Source organism: Ostrinia nubilalis, chromosome 12 (genome assembly GCF_963855985.1).
Source record: "Ostrinia nubilalis chromosome 12, ilOstNubi1.1, whole genome shotgun sequence".
Lineage (NCBI taxonomy): Eukaryota > Metazoa > Arthropoda > Insecta > Lepidoptera > Crambidae > Ostrinia > Ostrinia nubilalis.
In genome coordinates this window covers 6,149,503-6,171,009 of record NC_087099.1, presented here as the reverse complement: position 1 = coordinate 6,171,009, position 21,507 = coordinate 6,149,503, and the positions used below count along the sequence as shown (strand labels likewise).

At 34.3% G+C, this 21,507-nt stretch overlaps 2 protein-coding genes and 1 long non-coding RNA gene across 3 annotated transcripts; all 3 read right to left on the bottom strand.

Annotated features, from left to right (window-relative positions):
* Positions 1 to 3,975: 3,975 nt before the first annotated feature.
* On the bottom strand, positions 3,976 to 7,757 carry LOC135076669 (uncharacterized). The gene is made up of 4 exons (XM_063971088.1): positions 7,467 to 7,757; positions 7,055 to 7,158; positions 4,609 to 4,678; positions 3,976 to 4,269 (listed from the first exon to the last, which is right to left on the bottom strand). The coding sequence occupies exons 1-4, from the start codon at positions 7,755 to 7,757 to the stop codon at positions 3,976 to 3,978; spliced, it is 759 nt and encodes a 252-aa protein (XP_063827158.1).
* Positions 7,758 to 13,165: 5,408 nt separating this feature from the next.
* On the bottom strand, positions 13,166 to 13,987 carry LOC135076615 (uncharacterized). Its single transcript, XR_010258324.1, has 3 exons — positions 13,918 to 13,987; positions 13,618 to 13,717; positions 13,166 to 13,457 (listed from the first exon to the last, which is right to left on the bottom strand). It is a non-coding gene; the product is annotated as an uncharacterized LOC135076615 (long non-coding RNA).
* Positions 13,988 to 17,380: 3,393 nt separating this feature from the next.
* Positions 17,381 to 21,482, bottom strand: LOC135076498 (uncharacterized). Its single transcript, XM_063970953.1, has 5 exons — positions 20,989 to 21,482; positions 20,331 to 20,621; positions 19,933 to 20,036; positions 19,304 to 19,373; positions 17,381 to 17,748 (listed from the first exon to the last, which is right to left on the bottom strand). Exons 2-5 carry the CDS (start codon positions 20,619 to 20,621, stop codon positions 17,455 to 17,457), a joined length of 759 nt encoding a protein of 252 aa, XP_063827023.1. The 5' UTR covers positions 20,989 to 21,482; the 3' UTR covers positions 17,381 to 17,454.
* Between the last annotated feature and the right edge of the window lie 25 nt (positions 21,483 to 21,507).

Below are 21,507 nucleotides of genomic sequence, written 5' to 3'. Positions count from 1 at the left end.
GAATACCAATTTTCAAAATTCCTTACTACTAGTATCTACTACTCCCGGCTACTAGGGGTTTCATTCGATATTGTGAACTGGCGTTTGATTGTTTTTGTATTCGATTGTTAATATAGTATCAAACCATTCGATTTTTGATTCGATCATTTGATTTGATGACCAATGGTGGTCCAATAGCCCATCTTTGTGATGCACCAACGTTCTTCATAGGAAGATGTCAACTACCCAACATAGGTTGGGAGCTTGGGAGCATGCGCTGAAAAACTTTTACAAACTCGTAGATCTGGCGTTCACCAGCTCTTAGTCTAAACAGTTTTAACAATATTGTCGTTTGCTTTTATCACATTTCATATTCAATTAAATGAAAATATGTACAGGATAGGTGTACCTACGCTAGTAGCTGTATCTGAAGTTGTAGGAAAAATACTAAGTAAAAATACTGCACGCAATATGAAAGTTTATGCGGATTAATGTATAAACATTAACATGATGAAACTTCAGACACCTACAGTGTGCCTACCATGAGTTTACGTTAGGTGAGCTCGCTAGCGAATACGTCAAAAAATTATATGAAGATTTTATTTCTTGAAAGTAGCCGCTAGGGGCGCTGCACAATATGTCATACATTTAAATGTCATTTTTTTACGCAGTCGCTAGCGAGCACACCTAACGTAAACTCATGGTAGGCACACAGATCATGGTTATCTACATCACAATTATTAAAAGCTGTAATGGCGTTGATTTAATGGGTATCAGTCATCCTATGACAAAATGTATTTCAAGCTGGCGATACTGTGACTGAAAGCTGTATATTATAACAGCCAAAGTGTGTAAGTAAGTGTGTGTGAGAGTCTGTTTAGCTTCTTATATAGTTAGGTTATGATTAAAGTACTAAAATGAATTTGAAAATTATTCCGCTAGTTATGTACAGACTAGAAAGCTTAATGATTCTTAAACAAAAGCTATTTTAATATTATTTAGTCTTCTATCTATTTCAAAATGATTACGGGTTGCACTACATAATTAAAGATAGCGAGAAAAATACAGAAATATTATTTACACCATTTATTCTTAATTAAATACCTAACTTAATACTATTACAAACAAATAGCACCTTCAACTCGCACCATCTCAATATTACAAAATTACATTTCGTTATATCATTTATCAAGAGCCCGCCTGAAGAGGTCTTCCATTTCGTCGAGGCAGGGGATGTGTGACCGGGGCTGTCTGGCGAAGGGCTTCTCGAGGACGAGGGAGCAGTGCTTGGTGGAGACTCAGACAGAAGCCTACTCGTATGGGGTTAATAAATCCGAGTAGAACGAGTCGTCCATTAAATATCTCAATCTATACAACAGCCGCAACCTTCGAAGCAATCGCGTCAAGATTTCCCTGTAAAATAGAGATAACATTGAACAAATTAATTTCAATTACTTCAAGTTTGAAACACATTTCCAAGAAAAAAAAAATCATCTACAAGTTGTAAAATCTCAAAAGTTTTTAATCTACTGTCATAAAATTAAATATTAGAAACTTAAACAATACTTACATCAGGTCTTCATGTACGGCTATAATCCCAGCCAGACGAGTCGCCGGGGTTGACGTATTTATAACGTATGTCTTCATCGGCATGTACGGTGAAATAATAGCTGCAAATAGAAAAAAAAATAAGTAAAAGTACAAAAAGGCTATTTAACTACTAATAAAAAATAACCAGGAATAATAGCACAAAAAGGCTAAAAAACAAAAGAAGAATAAATAATGAATTTAATTTTACCAATAAGTATAATATTTACCAAAGTTAAAAACAAAAAATATACAGATAACTTACGCATATTGGTAGTATGAAAGAGCTTCGTAAGCTTCAAATGGTCTCACTTCGCTGCGGTGTTCAGCAGACACGATGTAGGTTGGGTGGTTAGAAGGCACCGCTGCTACGTATGAATCCGACTACGGCAACGATAACTGCAACGGACAATATAATTGGGTTATCTATACAGGTACACAGACACACAATTTAATAAAAACACAATATTTGTAACAGTGTCAATTGTATGATACTATGAGAATATTGCTGGTTAAATCTAGGAGCTTGTCTTACAAAGGTATGATGGAAAATACCAATAATTGCATAATTAAAGAAACCAAAACTTTTACAAGTTAGACTTGAAACAATTTGAAAATGATATGAAATTAATTACTCTGAAACAATAATAAAATGATTCTAATAATTTTACAAAATTACCCAAGTTCATAATAATATTATCTCTAAATTATAAGAAAATAGCAAAGACTAACCAAAGTCCACACGAGTGGATCAGAGCTACTGTTCAACCACTGACGAAAGTAAAAAATTAAAGATTCAATCTTACCTTATTCGTCTCGCTTGTTATGTAGAAGTGTTGAAGTGTACACTACAGAGGCTGACTTGCGAATGATGTCCTTTGAAATCCATCTGTCATTTATACCCAAAAATCTTATCACTAAGTAGGTAGGTACCCGTGCTAATTACGGTCACCACGTGAAAATAACACGTGATTCAAAACAACACAATCATCAATGGATTAGTGAGTACCCCTTTTGTAATGGGCCACCCTTAATTACCACACTTTCTATTTCATAATAGGATGAATAATGTTATCTTTATCCGATAACAATATATTTTTCTACCCAAATATTTTTACCCGGCTAATCCTTTGTTTATAATACGACAATATTATCTAGTTTTAAGTATTTTATGCGTAGATGTAACAAAATGTTTGACGAGAACACTGAATGAACTTTAGTTTTATACTTAAGTGCAATATAGTTTATATAAATACCATACCACACGATACATTCAAGTTGAAGTTATAACTGTATCAAGTTTTATGAAAAAATACATTTAAAGTGATATTTCATATAAATAAAACAGTCGATGCAAAACACCCCAATTTATCAAAGAAAACCGTCACGACAATTTTGTTGTTGTACGAGTACCTATGGGAGAGTCCCTTTAATAGCTATTTATTTTATTTTCATTTATTTAGATGACATCAAAGTGAGTATTGCAATCGTCTACCTGTTGCCGTTATTAATACGGACAAAAATATATTTTATGTTGTTATAAAAAAATTCAGGACTGACCATTAAACTTAGCACCCATTTAAATTTCACTTCTTGTTTCGATGAAGTCAACAACCAAGGCACGTAGGTATCATAATATTGAACTTGGCTCTCATAATTTAACATATTTATGTTTTTGATGGGTTTACTTTATTATCTTCTAAATTTATCAATCACAGTTTTGAATAATTACGCGGCGTGTCCGATCTTATGTAACTTCTCAGTCAGTCAGGAGTTATGAAGGAATTAAAGGATTTCATGTCCTTTTGAATAGGCTTTTGATTGCGGCTTCACCCGCACGAATTTCTGTTCTTCACAAAACCAACTTATACAGGATGACTTTGTTATCAGTGTCCAAATTTTTAGGAGCAACTCAGAATCAGTAACTGAATCGATTAAAGATTTTTTTTTCATGTAATTATTTTTATCAAAATTGGCACACGTTGAATGCCGCACTGCAATGCCGCGCTGCAGATTTCATAGAGTTTAGCAGTTTGCGGTCGGCGGCCCGTCTTGGAATAAAATTGTACCTTAATATTCGGATACTGATTACAAAATCACCCAGTATTGTGACACATACTGTTACAATTTGGCCAATATTGTTATAAACAAAGCGTATATTCTACTCTGATCTATAAACAATAACTGATACTGTTTTGTTTCATCCAATTCCATTTAACAAGTAGATGTGTGAAAGAGTAACTAACATCCATCCATCCGCATAAACATAGAGTGAATAATGATTATTTTTCCTACTGCTACCTAACAGTAGAGCTATCCTGTACATTTATTTGGATAGGAAATGTGATAAGCAAACGACAATATTGATAAAACTGTATTTATTGCTTAACTAAAATCTAACATCTAAATCTAAAAGAAGATCGAGCGACGTCTTCTGCTAGCTTCAACATTTTCAACTCCTTGGATCTTCTGGTACTTGTCAATCGCAGTTTTAACGAATTCGGCGGCGTGTCCAATCTTTTGTAACTTCTCAGGAGTCATCAGGGACCTCATCTCCTCTTGAATGGGGCCAATGCCATTGATATGAATATGGCAAAGACTCGTATAAGAACATACTCCAACGGTAATAAAAGCACCGACAAGAATAAGAAACGCATTCGCCATTATCTTGGATATGGTGGTCGCGACGAAACCGACGATTGACTGAAATAGAAACAATAATAATTAGTTTAAAATTAAATGATATCGTAAAATTTCTATGATTTTTATAATTGAGACTACGAGTAACTCTTATAAATCTCAATGTTATTGATGTTATATAAATTGTAACGTCTTTTTTGATCCATAAGAATTCTTTCAATATAATTATTACACTAATTTACCAAAGACTCTTGTTATGATATGAATTAACTCTTAACTACTGTCTCTAAATTACTTGTAATCTTCAACAATGTTCTAATAACTTTTATAATTAATGAATTTATTATGAAAATTTTGTCTAATATTATTTGGTTGAAAATTATATTCTTAGGAAAAACTTACCCTAGAATCAGGAACTTGGCTCCACAGCATGCTGGCGACTGAAGTGTCAGGCTCCACATACATGTCGTAGCTGCAAAATGATAATAATTATTTTGATTAAAATTAATAATTCCAACAAACTCTGATCAATCAAAACTCTCATAATAAAATAATATAATAACTCTAATAATAAAATATAGTATGGATGGATTCAAGTCGAGATTTTTTCGTAATATAGACCTAGTTTAGCGATTGTCATTGTGGACTATCTCGAGGAGTTACATTTGAATAATTCAAAACAAATTAAAATTAGATCATTTCCTCTCGATTGGTGAAATTGTTATTAATTTAATTTTTTTTCGATTTTGAGCGAGATAGTAAAGTTATACAGGGTGGAAACGATAAGTGATCTCACTCGATTATTTCCAAACTAGGGTAAACCACCCAATCATTGGCACTCTACCAATTTATTGGCATGCTCCAGTTTTTTAAGAAAATTAAGATTCTTTGTAGCCAAACCTTAGATTTTTTAGTAGAAATTGAAGAGTAATATCATTTATTACTCAACTGGCTACACACATTTTTTATTTTTTCAAACATCGCGGCGCTTCAACCATTTGTTTGACTAACCGGGACCTGTACGATAAAAACAATCGAAATATTCGTTTTTTACTAAGGTAAGAGCTATCATAATCTTTGAAAAAAATGCAAATCTATTTTGTTGTTCTAATACATAATCATTTTGTCTTATTATTGAATATATTAACTGCCTTTTTAAAACATTATTTTATAATTTAACCGCCAACTTTTAATTATTTGTAGTGTGCCAACATTTGGTATGCGTAAAATCTGTTTATCCATTTTATTGGCACACATGCCAATAAAAGGGTATTTAAAATAATTTGAGTTTCTTAAAAATTATACCTTGTTTGTCTCAAAATTGAGTTTAAATTGCATTTAAAATATTTTCTAAGGTTTTGGATACACCAATCCAAATGTTGGCCCACTGCCAATTATATAAAATCCATTTATTGGCACGGGTGTCAAACATTGGTTAAAAAGGTGCCAATAAAAAATATTATCTTTTTAGCCACTTTCAAAGCCTTTCAAAGTCTTATTCCACTAATCCCCGTTGACAGTCCCCGTCAACGGGATTAGTTAACTTTTTGTTCATTTATCCCCGTTAACGCCAATGGAGTTTATAATGGGGATTAATGAACTAAAAAGTTAATTCATCCCCAGTACGTTAAAAATAAAATACTAATGTAAGAATCAGGTACCTTCTATTTATTATTGGATAAGAACTTACTTATTATTTTTATTATCAAATTAAATTAAATTTAGGACTGATTGTTTTTTTTTAAGTATTGTATACTTAAAAAAAAAACACTTTTACTTACCTGATTAACCAAAAGCATTATGGATATTGAATCGTTATTCCCCATTCATCATTTAAAAGAATATGGAAACGATTACTAGTATTTTATTTTTTAACGTAGTTTTCTGAATAAAGAAAAATAAAATAAAGTAATGGGGATAAATGAACTTTTTAGTTCATTAATCCCCATTATAAGCTCCATTGACGTTAGCGGGGATTAATGAATAAAAAGTTCACAAATCCCCTTCAACGGGGAATAAACCTGTGAAAGGCTTTGAAGGTGGTGCCACGGTCTACTATACAATTCAGATTGAAACATCCTGATCATCGCTCTAAGCCCGGTACGTTCACAGGTTTAACTGACGAGGAAGAACAGCTTTTCGTTGACTGGATAAAATAAAAATCAGTAGCAAAAAAGGATTTCCGAAGAGAAATGAAGATTTGATAAAAGTGTTTATGGAAAGTTTAAAACCATATTTAAATATAAGCGTTTGAACTGATATGGTATGTTCCTATACAAAAAAAATGTTACTATTCTTTTAACAAAGGATTTTATTTTGTTTGTTTCTATCATGAATCTCTTTAAAACCTCTACATAAGACCTAGCAGCTATTTTTCAGTCTTGCGAGAACAATGCCAATAATAGGTAATTATCACTGCCAATAAAAGGTTTGGCTATGCCAACAACTGGTATTTTGAGGTATTTTTTTAAAAGGTACACTATATTGAATAAATGATTTAATTTATTAATAATAAGTACTTTATAATATTCTGCAAAGATTAAAAGACCAATATAAATGTTTTTATCTTTGATAAAACATATTTTTACATGTAAATTTTACCGGTTTTGTGAAGTAGCTGCTTAAAGTGCCAATAATTGGGTGGTTTACCCTATACAAGATATCGAAAAACTAGCCGGAAACATTGAATTTTCGAATAGATCCAGTTTATACTGTAACCTGTTATTAGTACCGTTTGAAAGAACTCGTAAAGCACTTTCAGGATCAGTAACCAGTTTTTCGATATCCTGTATAGTTTAGAAATAGTCGAGTGAGATCACTTATCGTTTCCACCCTGTATAATACTCACTTGCTTGGAGCATATCCGTAGCCAGGTGCATATGGGACATCAGGATAAGCCACGTCTGTTGGTGCGGGCATGTAGTATCCATATCCAGGAATCTGTAGATTGTCCTGAAATAAATGTTCATTTAAATACCAAGAAGTCATTTCAATCTAAGTTACAGTGTAACTGTTACACTCGACCTAAGATTTGGTTTTTACTATACAACTTTGTCACTTTGTATGTGTTATTGTTAGTCACTTCAATGAAATTTATATCTTTTTAAACATAACTTTATAGTAAGTAAGTGCTTTTCAGTGAAACAGAAACTAGGCGCTCTCTTAAACCATGTTCATTATTAGTGCCTATTTATGTGGCTCTGAAAAGTACTCTCTAAAGAAAATAAAGTACTTTTAAATAAATTCCAGTATTTACTTACAATTCTGCTGACATCAGCGTTGTTTTCAGCAGGTTGGTCAGCTAGCATTCGGTCATGGTCGGCAGACACAGGCTTGGCTGACTCTACAGGTTTCACAAACGCGCGTCTGTAGTCCTCTGGGTTGTATACCGGGTGACGTTCAGCCTCAGATGTTCTGTGCTTCTCATCAATGGGCTCTGTCTTCAAGTCGGGCTTGAATGTGGAATGCTTCTCTAGTAAGGCGTATGAAGATGATATTTCGGTCGCATAAGCCGACGCTATGGCCAGAAGTAATACTGTCTTCTTGAACATCTACGGAGAAACTAATTATAATTAATTTGTTCAATGTCATCTTTATTTTACAGGGAAGACTGGGCGCGATTGGTTTATAAGTTGCGGCTATTTCATAGATTGGCATATGTAATGGATGAATCGTTCTACACGGAGGACGACTCGTCGTAGGCTTCTGTGCCTCCACCAAGCACTGCTCCCTCGTCCTCGAGAAGCCCTTCGCCAGACATCTCCGGTCGCACATCCTCTACCTCGAGGAAGTGGAGGACCTCTTCAGGCGGGCTTATGACAAATATCACGAAATGCAATTTTGTAATATTGAGATGGTGCGAGTTGAAGGTGCTATTTTTTTGTAATAGTATTAAGTTATTTAATTAAGAATAAATGGTGTAAATAAGATTTATGTATTTTTCTCACTATCTTGAATTAATGCAACCCGCAATAGTTTTATAGTAGCTCATAGGAGACTAGGTAGAAAGCTTAATATTAGAAGATAGACTTTGTTCGGAATGTAGCTTTCTAGTTTCTACTTCTAGAGTGGAATAATTTTCAAATTCAATTCAGTACTTCAAAGATTTATTAAAACAAGCTAAAAAGAGTCTCTCTCTTTCTCACACACACACTTGCTTACACACTTTAGCTCTTTTTAACCTAAACTTTTAGGCTTCAGCCGCTTGAAATATAGTATACTTGATAGGTCATTACAAATTCCTAAATTCAACCTACAGATTATGAAAATCCTTATGAAGGATAGGTACTCTATAAAATGATAATTGAAATGACAAGAGTGAAACGTGACTCTACCGGGTGACTTTACCTGCCTAGCTCGCACTTATTACTACATTAACTTGCTCATTGTGTATTAGCTGTATCCGCGAGTAACATTGGCGTCTGCCAGCTTAGGGGTGTAGAGAGGTGTGCTGCGCTTTCTCCGAAGTTACTCGCGGCGTTATGCCCTTGAACACTTCCACCCCTGGAGCATATAGCTCTAGCGACTCCACTCTGGCCGGCCGGTTAAGTCAAGCCAGAGGTGAAAGTCCTGCAGACCCTCTCGGTTTCCACTTCGGCAAGCCGAAGACGAGGGTCTTGACCGACTCTCGGGAGCACTCGGATTAATAACTGGCCCCGTGGTGTCGCTACTCACCAACAGCTCGCCACAAAGCTGCCCTTCGGGGCTATTATTATTATTATTATAACGTAAATACGCCTATTACCGCCAGTTTAAGCTGACTTCGGATAAACGTTAGAAAATTAGATATAAGACGTGGTGATAGAAAAGACACTTTAATTTATTTGTAACAATGATGAAGTAATCTTTGAATTCAAGTAGTAACAATGAGTATTCAATCACACAATAATTAATAAATAGCAATTTAATCTGAAAAAGCAGTTGTTTCTATTACCGACCTATAGACGAGGTGTGTTTCTATTAACGTTTTTTCTGTTTCTATTACCAACCGCTAAAAATATTGCTCTTCAATTGGGTATATTCCAAGAGGCACGAGTTCGATTCCCGCTCAGAGGCTCGGGAACCACTTGATTTTTTCAAGTTAAATTTGTTTTGCTTTTAGTTTTAGTTAAATTTGTTTTTTTTTTTTTCAAGTTTTTTTTTTATTTTTTTTATTATCAAAAGAGAAAAGGCACGCTTCTCGAAAATAAATAAATAATCAAGCAGAAATAGTAGAATAATAAATTCATCTATTATACTTGATTACGCGGAACCCGGTGTTCTAGTGAGTAGTGGGGGTCATTATTAATTTAAACTATAATATTTGAGTTTTAATGCAAAATAATTTTTATTTAATTTTTTATTTTTATTTTTAATTTGACTATAATAATTTTAAATTAGTTTTTGACTTATGTTTCTTGATTTTAATTGTGTGTACATAATTGTGTATTTTAATTTAAACTATGGACAATTGGACACTGTCTGTATAATTATTTGTTTATTCTTCAAACATTCTTAAAAAGTTACTTAATAGTTGTGATAACGCATGATTGGTTTGGTGTCATGTCATAAATGTTAGTTATATACAAAATACAGGCTTATAAGTCTTCGCAGGTGGCGTTATAGTTATGAGGCGGTAATAAAATTAAGTATGAATATTACTTTATTCTATTAGCGACCGTAAAAAAAAACAGTAACCAGCTAAAATATCTACTTTAATGAAGACGTGATCAGTGAAGTATCATTTTTGTTAGGTTTATTTTATATCAAATAGGTACTAATTAGAATTTAACAGGTTTTCATAAAATCTATTTTCATACATTATTAGAGATATTCTTTAATGTTCATTGCAGTTTTATGCCAAACCTATGACAATTAACGTATGGCGTTAATTGATTTAACTATGTGAAATATTCTTATGAATCCATCAAGACAACAAAATGGAGGTTAAATGCGTAATTAAAGACATAAATACTAAAATAAAAAACTTTATCAAAATTCTAACAACGCCATGGGTCGTTATTAGGAACCAAATTATGAAATGTGTTTCTATTACCGCCCTTATTTAAAATTGTATTTAAGCCACAAAAATACAGCGAGAGGGCTATATTGAGAGTTTATTAAGGAAACTAAAGTACGAATTAATATTGTTATGCAAAAACATGTTGGTATACTCATTTTAAATGTGTTAAAATCGCTAATTAATAACAAGGTGCACCTTAAGTAGCTGGGTGCCAGTGTTGCCAGAAGGTTACTTTTGTAACCTTTTAGGTTACTTTTGAACTGCATTGGTTACTTTTAGGTTACACTAATGAAAAGGTTACTTTTAGGTGATTTTTCAGAAATTGTAAAATTAACTTTTACAGGTTATTCAGTAAAAAATATAATACTAACAATTTAAAAATTATCTCATAAACTGCATTTAAACATGAAAGCGAATGTTTTTCGATAGTGAAATGCAAATCCATGAAACGACCGGTCACCGCCGAAATTTTGACCATTCCATGAAGACCGAAAGTTTCGTTCTTCATGGAATGGTCAAAATTTCGGTCTTCATGGAATGGTCGAAATTTCGAATTTAGGTAAACGATTGATGATCAATTGTATTCATTTTCCATCCATGAACAACCTTACACAATCGCTCCGCACCCCCCCCCCCCCCTTCCCCCCGTATGAAGGTTACTTTTTATTCAAAAAGGTTACTTTTTTTTATATTTCTGGTAATTTCTGACAAGACCCGACTGGCAACACTGCTGGGTGCGCGTCAGTATGAAAAGTGCGTCCGTTGCGGGCGCGTCCCATTTAATGTCAAATAACTCCGTTTACTGGTTATTTACGAACACAAACTTTAATCGTTTCGATAGTCAATAAACATATCTAGATATTTTTTAGGTAACGTGTTTTCTGGAACCTGTTGTCTTTTATGAAAGAAAGAAAAATAGGGCGGTAATAGAATACAAATTTTGGGGGGTCGTTAATAGGCGCACTTACGTTAGTGGTCACTTTAAAAATAGGGATTGATGGTGAAAACGGGCATGAAGTTCTTCCGCCACTTCTTCTCATTACCAGCCCATATGTTGTCCCGAAGTGATGGTAAGGTAAGCTATATTTGGGACGTGTATAAGTAAGCGCCCTAGAAAGGGCTTAAATTACTGAATTAACGATTTACAATCATCTGTAACATGATGATGCAGATAAACAATAATCTGTAGTTTCAATAAAATAAATGTTATTCAGTAGTTTTAGCGTGAAAGAGTAACAAGTATTTATCCATCCATCCGCATAAACTTTCACATTTAGTACTTACTTTTTTTTAAGGGACGCGCGCTGTTAGCTTTAAGAGCTTTTTCCAGCTACACCGGGCAGAGTGGCGAGTACAGAAGGTACTCTAGCCGTTTGGCGATCGTCGGTGGGCGTGCCGACGAGGCCGAGTGTGGGCTTCGCTAAGCGAAGCCCAGGCTCGTCCGCAGGTCGCAGACCGACGTTCGCGATCGGGCCGTATCGAGCTCATATGGCGCCCGATCAGTGGCGAACCCAATTTAGTACTTACATACTGTTTCAGCTACATTTATACTATTCTGGGTGATTTTGTAAACAGTATCAATTTAGTGGGGTGTGACACCCCCAGAAAGCGAGACAGACAGAGTTACTTTCGCATTTATAATATTGGAATAGATTTGTTATTATGGAATGCAACGACATTTGTTTGAAATGTGTGAGCACAAGAGTTAACTATTGACTTTGGATTAAATATCACCTCCAGGTTATTTATTTATTTAGGTGACAGGTCTCGTTACAGAAATTAAAATTCATCATTACAATTTCTGCCCGATCTGAAATCGAACCCGGGATCTCTCGGCATAGAGGTCCGCTCGGAACCACTATACCAAACGGCCGACCATTTATTTTATTTAATTTAAGATCATTTCAAAGTAAGCCTATTACAATCGTATGTACCTGTTGCCGTTATTAATATAGCAAGAAGCAAGAAACAGTAGAAATTATATTTTATGTTGTTATAGGTACTACATACACACATATCAAAATCTATTTTATGAATACCAATTTTCAAAATTCCCTACTACTAATATCTACTACTCCCGGCTACTAGGGGTTTCATTCGATTTTGTGAACTGGCGATCGATTGTTTTTGTATTCGATTGTTAATATAGTATCAAACCATTCGATTTTTGATTCGATCATTTGATTTGATGACCAATGGTGGTCCAATAGCCCATCTTTGTGATGCACCAACGTTCTTCATAGGAAGATGTCAACTACCCAACATAGGTTGGGAGCTTGGGAGCATGCGCTGAAAAACTTTTACAAACTCGTAGATCTGGCGTTCACCAGCTCTTAGTCTAAACAGTTTTAACAATATTGTCGTTTGCTTTTATCACATTTCATATTCAATTAAATGAAAATATGTACAGGATAGGTGTACCCGTGTACCTACGCTAGTAGCTGTATCTGAAGTTGTAGGAAAAATACTAAGTAAAAATACTGCACGCAATATGAAAGTTTATGCGGATTAATGTATAAACATTAACATGATGAAACTACAGACACCTACAGATCATGGTTATCTACATCACAATTATTAAAAGCTGTAATGGCGTTGATTTAATGGGTATCAGTCATCCTATGACAAAATGTATTTCAAGCTGGCGATACTGTGACTGAAAGCTGTATATTATAACAGCCAAAGTGTGTAAGTAAGTGTGTGTGAGAGTCTGTTTAGCTTGTTATATAGTTAAGTTATGTTTAAAGTACTAAAATGAATTTGAAAATTATTCCGCTAGTTATGTACAGACTAGAAAGCTTAATGATTCCTAAACAAAAGCTCTTTTAATATTATTTAGTCTTCTATCTATTTCAAAATGATTACGGGTTGCACTACATAATTAAAGATAGCGAGAAAAATACAGAAATATAATTTACACCATTTATTCTTAATTAAATACCTAACTTAATACTATTACAAACAAATAGCACCTTCAACTCGCACCATCTCAATATTACAAAATTACATTTCGTTATATCATTTATCAAGAGCCCGCCTGAAGAGGTCTTCCATTTCGTCGAGGCAGGGGATGTGTGACCGGAGCTGTCTGGCGAAGGGCTTCTCGAGGACGAGGGAGCAGTGCTTGGTGGAGACTCAGACAGAAGCCTACTCGTATGGCGTTAATAAATCCGAGTAGAACGAGTCGTCCATTAAATATCTCAATCTATACAACAGCCGCAACCTTCGAAGCAATCGCGTCAAGATTTCCCTGTAAAATAGAGATAACATTGAACAAATTAGTTTCAATTAGGTACTTCAAGTTTGAAAAACATTTACAAGAAAAAAAATCATCTACAAGTTGTAAAATCACAAAAAGTTTTTAATCTACTGTCATAAAATTAAATATTAGAAACTTAAACAATACTTACATCAGGTCTTCATGTACGGCTATAATCCCAGCCAGACGAGTCGCCGGGGTTGACGTATTTATAACGTATGTCTTCATCGGCATGTACGGTGAAATAATAGCTGCAAATAGAAAAAAAAAATAAGTAAAAGTACAAAAAGGCTATTTAACTACTAATAAAAAATAACCAGGAATAATAGCACAAAAAGGCTAAAAAACAAAAGAAGAATAAATAATGAATTTAATTTTACCAATAAGTATTTCTCGCGAAAAAATAGCACGCAAAGTTAAAAACAAAAAATATATTATACAGATAACTTACGCATATTGGTCGTATGGAAGAGCTTCGTAAGCTTCAAGTGGTCTCACTTCGCTGCGATATTCAGCAGGCAGGTGGTTAGAAGGCACCGCTGCTACGAATTCGACTACGGCAACGATAACTGCAACTGAAGTGTACACTACAGAGGTTGACTTGCGAATGATGTCCTTTGAAATCCATCTGTCATTTATACCCAAAAATCTTATCAATAAGTAGGTACCCGTGCTAATTACGGTACCAGGTGAAAATAACACGTGATTCAAAACAACACAATCATCAATGGATTAGTGAGTACCCCTTTTGTAATGGGCCACCCTTAATTACCACACTTTCTATTTCATAATAGGATGAATAATGTTATCTTTATCCGATAACAATAGATTTTTCCACCCAAATATTTTTACCCGGCTAATCCTTTGTTTATAATACGACAATAATTATTATCTAGTTTTATTGGATTACTAATGTTTGGCCAAAAAACGTTTCCCAAATTATCACATCGCAAACAACGTTTCGCAAATTTTCATTTGGCAAATTCTCATTTGGCAAAACAACTTATTGCAAACTTTTAATTCGCAAATGTCGGTTTTGGCATATTATTGTTTAGCAAATTATTGTTTGGCAAAGTATGCTTTGCCAAATGTTTCATTTGGCAAAAATATTTCACGATAAACTATTTACAAAATAATTTGATTGGTGCATAGAATGGAATACAAATTAGCTTGTGGTTATTATTTTGTTTAGTGGGTAGTTAATATAAAATTTGTTCTAAATTAATTTTCATATTTCATTCTTTTTATCGAAATTTCCAAATGATTAATTAACAATAGGGGTGATTCTAGCGCTCGGCGGCCGCTGCCGCGGCACGCTTCGCTCGCCTTCGCGCGTTAAGGGTCACTGTTCTAACCTAACCTAACCTACTATTTTCAGCAATACCTACTTTCTGCAACCATACTATTTTCTGCAATCTCTTTGTTTTACATAAAATTCTTGTGAAAACCATGATCATGTGCTTTATGCTTTGATTTGTTGGTAACGGTGGGTAAGTATGTGAAGTGTCGATTTGACCAAACAAATTATTTGGGATATAATATTTGGCAAAATAAAACATTTGCTATATAAACATTTGCCAAGTAAAATTTTGCCAAATGATAATTTGACCAAATGAATTAGTTGCGAAAAGTACAGTTGCTAAAAGTTCATTTGGGAAATGAAACTTTGGCGATAAGTTGTTTGCGAAGTGAAATTTGGCGAAAAGTAATTTGGCCAAACGGAAGGATACCAGTTTTATTGTATGCGTAGATGTAACAAAATGTTTGACGAGAACACTGAATGAACTTTAGTTTTATACTTAAGTGCAATATAGTTTAAATAAATACCATACCACACGATACATTCAAGTTGAAGTTAAAACTGTATCAAGTTTTATGAAAAAATACATTTAAAGTGATATTTCATATAAATAAAACAGTCGATGCAAAACACCCCAATTTATCAAAGAAAACCGTCACGACAATTTTGTTGTTGTACGAGTACCTATGGGAGAGTCCCTTTAATAGCTATTTATTTTATTTTCATTTATTTAGATGACATCAAAGTGAGTATTGCAATCGTCTACCTGTTGCCGTTATTAATACGGACAAAAATATATTTTATGTTGTTATAAAAAAAATCAGGACTGACCATTAAACTTAGCACCCATTTAAGGGATGATGGGCACTCACACAAACAAAAAATATTATTAATTAATATACTTATCTACTTACATTTTAAATACATTAAGTTATTTATCCATTATTATGTCCAACAGTTGGAGTGGGGCCAACAAATGGTATATTTAAATCATGTTCTACATTATAAGCGTAGGACCATACCGAGGTACCATTTAGAGAAATGACATGAACACAGTCATGTTTCAATGGGATTTCTACCAGTTAAGTTGTAGTGTTGTCGCATAATCGATCACGGATCGATTATTAATCAATATTGCCAAAAACGGTTTATCGATTAACAATTCGATTAATCAATTTTATTGATTGCCACATTACTATCATTTGATTGTTAATTCAATTCCTTATTTTCAGCAATATAACCGATTATTGCAATCGAATAATCGATTATGATTTATTCAGTATACATAGGTACTTACTAAATCGATAGAATCGATAGTAAGATATGATACAATACTCTCAATATGATCGATAAAAGCAATCTAATTGACCTAATACTATTTTTATTACCCTAATGTGATGTGAAATACTATGGAAACTTTGCATATTCAACGACCTCTATCTCCGTATCCCCGTGTATTTCAGGATTGTTGTCATACTATGAAATGAAGTACTAGTATTAAGCTTTAATTTAGTATAGGTACTTTTTGTTTCTGTTGGTTTAACGCCCAATATGCCCATCATCCTTTCACTTCTTGTTTCGATGAAGTCAAGAACCAAGGCACGTAGGTATCATAATATTGAACTTGGCTCTCATAATTTAACATATTTATGTTTTTGATGGGTTTACTTTATTATCTTCTAAATTTATCAATCACAGTTTTGAATAATTACGCGGCGTGTCCGATCTTATGTAACTTCTCAGTCAGTCAGGAGTCATGAAGGAATTAAAGGATTTCATGTCCTTTTGAATAGGCTTTTGATTGCGGCTTCACCCGCACGAATTTCTGTTCTTCACAAGACCAACTTATACAGGATGACTTTGTTATCAGTGTCCAAATTTTTAGGAGCAACTCAGAATCAGTAACTGAATCGATTAAAGATTTTTTTTTCATGTAATTATTTTCATCAAAATTGGCACACGTTGAATGCCGCACTGCAATGCCGCGCTGCAGATTTCATAGAGTTTAGCAGTTTGCGGTCGGCGGACCGTCTTGGAATAAAATTGTACCTTAATATTCGGATACTGATTACAAAATCACCCAGTATTGTGACACATACTGTTACAATTTGGCCAATATTGTTATAAACAAAGCGTATATTCTACTCTGATCTATAAACAATAACTAAATAAATAAATAAATATACTTGGGCATTTCACACTGCGCCTCTAGTCCCAAACTAAGCAAAGCTTGTACTATGGGTACTAGACAACGGATATAAACATAATTAAATACTTTTTTTTTGTAAATACATACATATTATACATAGTAACACCCAGACCCGTTACAGAAATAAAATTCTTCATTACAATTTCTGCCCGGCCGGGAATGGAACCCGGGACCTCTCGGCATAGTAGTCCGTTCTGAACCACTACACCAAACGGCCGACTAATACTGTTTTGTTTCATCCAATTCCATTTAACAAGTAGATGTGTGAAAGAGTAACTAACATCCATCCATCCGCATAAACTTTCACATTGAGTAAATTATTTTCCCTACTACTACCTAACAGTAGAGCTATCCTGTACATATTTTTATTATTTGGATAGGAAATGTGATAAGCAAACGACAATATTGATAAAACTGTATTTATTGCTTAAACTATAATTCTTTACATGTTATACCTACAATATAACTAACATCTAAATCTAAAAGAAGATCGAGCGACGTCTTCTGCTAGCTTCAACATTTTCAACTCCTTGGATCTTCTGGTACTTGTCAATCGCAGTTTTAACGAATTCGGCGGCGTGTCCAATCTTTTGTAACTTCTCAGGAGTCATCAGGGACCTCATCTCCTCTTGAATGGGGCCAATGCCATTGATATGAATATGGCAAAGACTCGTATAAGAACATACTCCAACGGTAATAAAAGCACCGACAAGAATAAGAAACGCATTCGCCATTATCTTGGATATGGTGGTCGCGACGAAGCCGACGATTGACTGAAATAGAAACAATAATAATTAGTTTAAAATTAAATGATATCGTAAAATTTCTATGACTTTTATAATTGAGACTACGAGTAACTCTTATCCCACCAAAAACATTCTGTAAAAAACTAGCCAAGTCTCGATGGAGCTGCCTGTTTATCTCTAAAAAGTAATGAAATCTAGACAAAGTCGTGCCAAGTCTATGGTTCCTTACTGCGATTTCTTTATTATTTATTGTTAATGTTGTGTGACTTGGCCGTTGAAGGGTACAAAACCAGATGATCCATGACACCATTTGCACCAATCTGTCGCCAGAACCGCTACCCATTGACGATGGAAAATAAATTGCACTTGGAAAACGTTGATTCAATAACCAGTCAATTGTAGACTTAATAAAGCTGCGTATTTCAATAATACTTATGTATGATTACCTTAATAAAGATAGTTCAACGGCCAAGTCACACAACATTAACAATAAATAATAAAGAAATCGCAGTAAGGAACCATAGACTTGGCACGACTTTGTCTAGATTTCATTACTTTTTAGAGATAAACAGGCAGCTCCATCGAGACTTGGCTAGTTTTTTACAGAATGTTTTTGGTGGGATTTCACTTCTTTTTGTAGAAAGTGGCATAATTATTTAACGTCGTCGTCTTTTCTTTTAATATTTTCGACATTTTTTTTGTATATTAAACACAAATAAACTCAACGACCTTTAAAATGGACAACGAATCAGAAATTGTTTTAATAATAGCGAACCTCGAAATTCAAATAATTACACAACATTCAACTTAATCGACTGGGTCTAGAAAGGAAAAATATCTTGACACCGCGGTGCAGAAAATCGACGCTCAAAGTGCTAGCGGTGAGCAGTACAGGCGAACACCACGGTGCCGGTGTGGCGCTAGTAGTATTGATTATGAATGTGGTGTTACTCCAGATCTTCGATTTTCCTAGTTTTTATAGTTTTCCCTTTATGTGGCCATTAAACCCTAACCCTGTACCAAATTTCAGCTCTCTGAGTTTATGGGAAGTACTACTTCTATTTTGATGATCATCAGTGAGTGAGTGAGTGTCATAAATGCGAAACTTTGCTTTCGCTTAACTTCGGAACTAAATGACCTACAGACTTGAAATTTTGGATTTTAAGTATGTGATTATAGCTTACTAGATGACGAAATTTCTGCGTTCTGGTCTTATCCAAAGGTTCTCAAATAGAGACCTGAAAATGCGGCGAAATGGTTCCAGTAAAGGATGGTACGGCAGTGTTTGCATCGCGCTCGACTTGGCGGGGGCACTACCGTGCCCCCAGATAAATCTCAATGTTATTGATGTTATATAAATTGTAACGTCTTTTTTGATCCATAAGAATTCTTTCAATATAATTATTACACTAATTTACCATAGACTCTTGTTATGATATGAATTAACTCTTAACTACTGTCTCTAAATTACTTGTAATCTTCAACAATGTTCTAATAACTTTTATAATTAATTAATTAATTTATTATGTAAATTTTGTCTAATATTATTTTGTTGAAAATTATATTCTTAGGAAAAACTTACCCTAGAATCAGGAACTTGGCTCCACAGCATGCTGGCGACTGAGGTGTCAGGCTCCACATACATGTCGTAGCTGCAAAATGATAATATTGTGATTAAAATAAATAATTCCAAAAAACCCAAATCAATCTATAGTATGGATGGATTGAAGAATTCGGCCTGGTGAAATGTAAGTGTATTGACCAATCAGTCAGAATCGATACTTAGTTTGCATCTAAATTCGAGATTTTTTCGTAATATAGACCTAGTTTAGCGATTGTCATTGTGGACTATCTCGAGGAGTTGCATTTGAATAATTCAAAACAAATTAAAATTAGACCATTTCCTCTCGATTGGTGAAATTGTTATTAATTTTATTTTTTTTCGATTTTGAGCGAGATAGTAAAGTTATACAGGGTGGAAACGATAAGTGATCTCACTCGATTATTTCCAAACTATACAAGATATCGAAAAACTAGCCGGAAACATTGAATTTTCGGATAGATCCAGTTTATACTGTAACCTGTTATTAGTACCGTTTGAAAGAACTCGTAAAGCACTTTCAGGATCAGTAACCAGTTTTTCGATATCCTGTATAGTTTAGAAATAATCGAGTGAGATCACTTATCGTTTCCACCATGTATAATACTCACTTGCTAGGAGCATATCCGTAGCCAGGTGCATATGGGACATCAGGATAAGCCACGTCTGTTGGTGCGGGCATGTAGTATCCATATCCAGGAATCTGTAGATTGTCCTGAAATAAATGTTCATTTAAATACCACGAAGTCATTTCAATCTAAGTTACACTCGACCTAAGATTTGGTTTTTACTATACAACTTTGTGACTTTGTATTTGTTATTGTTAGTCACTTCAATGAAATTTATATCTTTTTAAACATAACTTTATAGTAAGTAAGTGCTTTTCAGTGAAACAGAAACTAGGCGCTCTCTTAAACCATGTTCATTATTAGTGCCTATTTATGTGCCACTGAAAAGTACTCTCTAAAGAAAATGAAGTACTTTTAAATAAATTCCAGTGTTTACTTACAATTCTGCTGACATCAGCGTTGTTTTCAGCAGGTTGGTCAGCTAGCATTCGGTCATGGTCAGCAGACACAGGCTTGGCTGACTCTACAGGTTTCACAAACGCGCGTCTGTAGTCCTCTGGGTTGTATACAGGGTGACGTTCAGCCTCGGATGTTCGGTGCTTCTCATCAATGGGCTCTGTCTTCAAGTCGGGCTTGAATGTGGAATGCTTCTCTAGTAAGGCGTATGAAGATGATATTTCGGTCGCATAAGCCGACGCTATGGCCAGAAGTAATACTGTCTTCTTGAACATCTACGGAGAAACGAAAACGATAATAAGTATCCATTATTATTATATTTTTAACGCTTACTAAATTGTAGTAGGGTTTAGTCGCAGATATGTTAGACTTAAGAAAACGAGCAACCATTTACAAGTTTACTGGCGCGAACTTTTAAACTTCATCACTCTACTTATTAGTAACTTCTTTTTTGATTCTACATCTTATAACAACACTAAGGCTGAGTTGCACCACCTAACTTTGACCGTAACTATAACGGTAACTGGCGTATTTTGTATGGAGTTTGACAGATTTTTGACGTTTGTTAAAGTCAAAGTAAGATGGTGCAACCCAGCCTAAGTATAAAATTTGAAAATCAAAGTAAAATTTACACGCACTTACCTTCAAACTTTACTGCAACTGCCCCAACGAACACACCAAAAGAACTGATGGTATTCCCAGCAAAATATCCATATTTATAGCTTCTTTTCATGACCATCCCCTGGCCAAACTTATCTACAGCTATTGTTTTGTCCATAATAGACGAACCAAGTAATTCTTTCGCCGAAAATTCGTCAAAACGTTGGAATGTGCAAAAACAAAGGACACCCAGAAAAGGGCACTTACGGGACAAAATATTTTTAAACTTATCCAGACATTTGTGTAGATTCTGTTGATAAGGGAAGCAAGCAAACTTGTGTTGACTTGATACAGAGGTGATTTTTTGACGAAAACGTAAATACCACACGTCTTTAAATGATTAATTTTTTATCATAAGAAGATCACAATAATGCTCATAGGGTCATAGGTATAATCTCTAGTTCTCAGTTTAACATAATGGGTTGTTAAAGACAACATTCATGTAGCTTACATTCTTGCTTATCTATAGATATCATTGTCTGAATTTATGAGTAAAATAGG

Bases quoted from the DNA above. Each gene is read 5' to 3' on its own strand.
- LOC135076498 (XM_063970953.1), bottom strand. From the start codon at position 20,621: ATGTTCAAGAAGACAGTATTACTTCTGGCCATAGCGTCGGCTTATGCG. The intron at 19,374-19,932 runs GTGAGTATTATA...ATCATTTTGCAG, and splicing joins TACGGATATGCTCCTAGCAA to CTACGACATGTATGTGGAGC. The intron at 17,749-19,303 runs GTAAGTTTTTCC...TTTCTATTTCAG, and splicing joins GCCAAGTTCCTGATTCTAGG to TCAATCGTCGGCTTCGTCGC.
- LOC135076669 (XM_063971088.1), bottom strand. From the start codon at position 7,757: ATGTTCAAGAAGACAGTATTACTTCTGGCCATAGCGTCGGCTTATGCG. The intron at 7,159-7,466 runs GTAAGTAAATAC...CATTTATTTCAG, and splicing joins ACGCTGATGTCAGCAGAATT to GACAATCTACAGATTCCTGG. The intron at 4,679-7,054 runs GTGAGTATTATA...ATCATTTTGCAG, and splicing joins TACGGATATGCTCCAAGCAA to CTACGACATGTATGTGGAGC.